At 35.2% G+C, this 4,829-nt stretch overlaps 1 protein-coding gene across 1 annotated transcript; it reads left to right on the top strand.

Moving 5' to 3' along the window:
- The first annotated feature begins 3,258 nt into the window (after positions 1-3,258).
- On the top strand, positions 3,259-3,864 carry LOC131042185 (disease resistance protein RPV1-like). Its single transcript, XM_057975517.2, has 2 exons — positions 3,259-3,273; positions 3,463-3,864. The coding sequence occupies exons 1-2, from the start codon at positions 3,259-3,261 to the stop codon at positions 3,862-3,864; spliced, it is 417 nt and encodes a 138-aa protein (XP_057831500.2).
- The last annotated feature ends 965 nt before the right edge of the window (positions 3,865-4,829 follow it).

Genomic DNA, 4,829 nt, shown 5'->3' on the forward strand with positions numbered 1-4,829 from the left:
TCTATTAAATCATAGAGAAAGAAAGATCAACCCTCCATCATCTCATAAGCCCCAAATCCTAATTGGTATTAACAATTTATAGAGCTTACAACGAAACTACTAAAATTGGCAAAGCAGGAGGAATTATATGTGATAAGAATGCTGACCTAACCATCACTTCAACTTATTCAATCAACAACTCCTTCAACTTATTCTGCGTTCTTCGACGATCACAATTTTTGGATCTTCTTTCAAACTTCAAACTTTCGATCTAGGGATGGCAGCTTCAAAATCCGCTTAGCAGTTTCCTTTTAAGTTTTCATACACTAATTGTTTCTTTCAGCAACAACACTTTCATTCCTGTAGCAATCTTTTGTGATCCCAGTTCAAATGACTTCTTCTTGAATATCTTACAACTTGTAACAAAATTCTTGACCTGCAATCCCTATCAAGTACTGCGGTCACTAAATGATGCACTTCTTTCTAGTGGCTGCAATTACTCTAAAATTTTTCTCCAATCTACTCTAACAATTTAACTCTCATGATGTTCCTAGGTTTTTTTTCTCACTCTGATACCATTTGTAGTTTTCTAAAAATAACAGGATTATGCAAATAGGGCAATAAATAGAGGATAAAGGAATAAACATAGAATAAATTTGTTTATTCAATTCCGGAATAGATTACATCATATGCCTCAAAAATGAGATCTTTCTTATAAATCACAATACTCAGTTTAGACTCATTAATATTGCAAGAGCTACTATTATATATACTTGGCATACTAATCCATTTCATGCATAAGATATGTTGAGTGATACCTTATTCTTTAGTTAACAACAACTTAAAAATACTTAACTGACAATTGTATGGACAACTTTGCAAACTAAACTCTAAACTAATAGTCCAATAATAGAACTGAGCATGAATTTCTTCCACGACATTACTTGGTTGGTGCATTGTAGTGAACTGAACAATTGATGCCGGTGAGGCTCATGTATCGGTTTGCAGCACGTTTGGTGTGTTCAAGGGAAAGAAATAAATCTAAGTTATTAGCTAGCAAAATCACTTAGAGTCCACTCTAATCAACCCCATTAGACAACTTGCCAATATGATATTAAACAATACAAGATTGTACTAAAATGAACACTTAGAAGATGAATTAGAATACAAAACTCTCTCGTCTATCAACTTTTCCTTGAAAGCAATGCATATACAAATTAAAGTACCTAACATAATTCTATTGGTCATGGAATAGAGGTAATGTAATTGGCAAACCAAGGAAAATTTCTCCCCCATATTTGTAGTAGAAATGGCCAAAACGGTGTGATAAAAAGAAGTAGGAAAGGAAAGTAAATTGATATTTAAGTGAAGGATTTCTACAAGGGAACAATTAAAATTAAGATGAAGTCTCCTAGATCTACTAGATAATAGAGAAAAATGTTTCATTCCATCTAAAGCAATTTGCCAATTAGAAAATTGGTGAAAATAACTTTGGTGGGTATCATGAATGATTGTCAACATGTATGTGATTATTATAAAGCTTCTTTACAATTTCATAAATTTGGAGCCTACTTGTAGGATATGGAGAAGGAGAAGAAATGACAAAATTCGTGACTACAAAATGGGAGGAGGATTCTCTTTATACAACAAATTCCTATACTTGAAAGTTGAAAGCATGATGGTTTATAATCCAAGGTATTACATTGAGAGTGATATTCACTTCACTTACTACAACTACACATTGACATAAAACCACCTATTACACAAGTAAACTCGTAAATGAAATTCCATAATACAACAAAAACGAGTAAATGTGTTTTGCTTGGTATACAATATGCTTTTTTGCCATATCAAATTTTTGTCCCTAAAACATGAGAACCAAATATAGGTGCATCCATTATTAGCATAGTTGAGAAAAGAAAATTAAAATGACAACATGACATTTTGAATGTTATTGTTGATTAGAAATGGATCTTCCATAAGATATATAAGTTTTTTTTTAAATATTATTTCGTGGGGTTTTATTCTTTTACATTAATCAAGTTTTGATATGTACATTATACGTTATAAACAAACCAAAATTGTATATATCAATCAAATATCGTTATTGTAATTCATCATAAAACGCTTACCCTTTTGATGCAAAAGAGAGACTCCCTTGCTTGAAAACCCCAAAATCAAATAGCACACAAACAAGAAAATTCTATTCGCTCACAATTTGAATTCACACCACAGATAATTTTGCAACAGATATTATTTTATTAGTTTATCAAATCAAAAATAACATTACATAAATAGCCTTCCCATTGGCTTCTCCATTATTCTATATACTTTGGAATTCACATACTCTATTTTTGTCAACTACATAATCTTCCCTTTAGTCAGCATCCAAACTTCATTCTCTATGAAATTTGTTGGGATTAAGATGCTTCAACCATGAATTCAAAAAATGTTTATTTTGTTTACTTTATTGCACCCATTTTGAAAGTCCTAAACAAAAGAAATTAGTGTCATAGGTTGCTATGTTTATGTTTTTTATTATATAAGAAAGGAAAGACCCTGAACCTATGAAACAACATGATTACCACATAGCAACATTAACCCATCTGAAAACAACCATCCCAAAAGACATAAAAGCAGCATTGACACTAACAAGCAGGCAGTTGAACATAGAAATATCAGCATCCCCATCTTCAGCAGAGATTATGCTCGGTCACCGTGGTGTCTGCGGGAACTCGCGCACATGTGGAAATCCAATGCACTCATCATTCCCGTCTTTTATCACGTCCAGCCATTCCAGGTTCAAATCGCACAGAGTGAAAGCCAGGGAAGTAGATATGTCGAAGCATTAATGGAACACTACTCTGCAGGCTGTTATCCGCCAGAGACCATGGAGGAGTGGAAACAGGCGTTGCGTCAAGTTTGTAGTCTTCCCGGGTGGACGCTCGACTCCACTTCCTGCTTGGAGGGAGAGCTGCTGAAACGCATAGTCTGCGACGTTCTGAGCATATTGGACAAAATCCCCATACACAATGTTGCAGAGCATCCCGTCCAGCTAGAGAAGAAGATACAAGAGGTCATAAGCTTGCTGAATCTACACAACCAAGCCGATGTGGTCACAGTCGGTATTTGGGGAATGGGCGGCTGTGGCAAAACTATACCATTGCAAAGGCCGGGTTTAACCATAACTTTCAAATTTTCGATTCTTGCTCTTTTCTGTATGATGTTCGAAAAATGTCCCACAAGCAATTTCAAGAGCAGATCATCAGAGACACAAATATGACACGTGCAGAGGTTGTACTAACAATTTATTGCGCAATAATCCAACCTATTGCGAATTTAAAACTGGCGATTTTAGTTGATTCCAGTTCTTAATTCTTCTCGGTAGCCCTTGCTCTGTGTTTATGTTTGTGACTCTTATTTTTCTTAAGAATTTATTCCATGCTATTTTAATGATTACTGGTCCTCGAATGTTCAACACAGATTTCGGCATCGCAGCGAGCCCTCGTGGTTTTAGATGATATTGATAATAGCAAGCAGATGGAGTTACTGACTTGCAAAAATTGGGGCGGTCCGGGAAGCAAAATGATCGTAACAACTCGCGATAAGCACGTATTAAACCTGGCACAGATAGACATGGTTTACAAGATGGAAGTACTTGAATTTGAGGATGCTCTGTGTTTGTTCTCTTGGCATGCAGTTTTGGGGCCCGAGCCAGATAAAATACATAGACAACAGTCGAAAGGGATTGTGAAGGCATGTGACGGCCTTCCCCTGGCAATTGAAGCCGTGGGAGATCTTTGTGGATATCGCAGAGCATCTGTCACCAAAAAATTTACGACGTGCATATCACTTATCAGGAGAAATAAATATTTGTGGATATAGCTTGCATTTTCAGAGGTAAGGAGAAAGATTAGGGCATCTGGTACTGGAAAAGATTCAAATGGGATGCGCATATGGCCATCATAAATCTCGAGCTTAAATCGCTTATAATAATAGGCGATGATGATGTATTAATGATGCACAGCCTTCTCAGAGATATGGGAAAAGCGATTGGAAAAGAAGACTAGTATATCTATATTTAAAAAATATAGATAAATTATGTCGAGAGATATCTTATAATAGAATTGAATCTGACGATTGCAACAATATTAGTAGCATACAAGAGTTTCAAAAATATGATTAATAATAGAGTTGCTTAAGTATGGCACTCTTCCACTATCATTTGAATGCAACTGTTTCATATTGTTGGAGACAAGTGGCAAGGGTTCTATTTTATTTGGAGTAATAAAATAACACCTCCACAAAAACTAAAAGATGGCATATTTCATGGATTTACCCTTCATTTGCATGTCAAATTGTTTGAAAATTGTATTTTTATTTACAGACATTTTGATGTCATTGTAGATGCCTCTAGACATAACTCTGCATAATAATACTTCACGTTTATCTTTCAACCATGTGCCTGTGTTGATCTCTCGGTGCAAAATGCGTAGGAACTTTGGTACTAATAAAAGATTAGAGACAACAATGGTTGTTGAAAGCACAATTCCAGATGGGAGAAACATGTAAGGTGCGAAGCGGTCAATGGATGCAGCTGATTTGTTGACCAAAATTGGATTTAGTACCTCAAACTTTGCTTTGAATATTCTGTAGGAAAACCTCTATACTTTAGAAATGGCTTGGACGCTTCTTTAAATAGTACATGAATAATTTGTTTCCGAGTGTTTGACATGTTAACAAGCGCTGCATGACATCATAGTTCCTGTAAAATGTTGGGAGTAAGTTGGTCAAATCGGATTTTGAAAAATGAATAAGGTTATAAGTCTACAGTCTAAATAACAATGCTC

Source organism: Cryptomeria japonica, chromosome 5 (genome assembly GCF_030272615.1).
Source record: "Cryptomeria japonica chromosome 5, Sugi_1.0, whole genome shotgun sequence".
Classification (NCBI taxonomy): domain Eukaryota; kingdom Viridiplantae; phylum Streptophyta; class Pinopsida; order Cupressales; family Cupressaceae; genus Cryptomeria; species Cryptomeria japonica.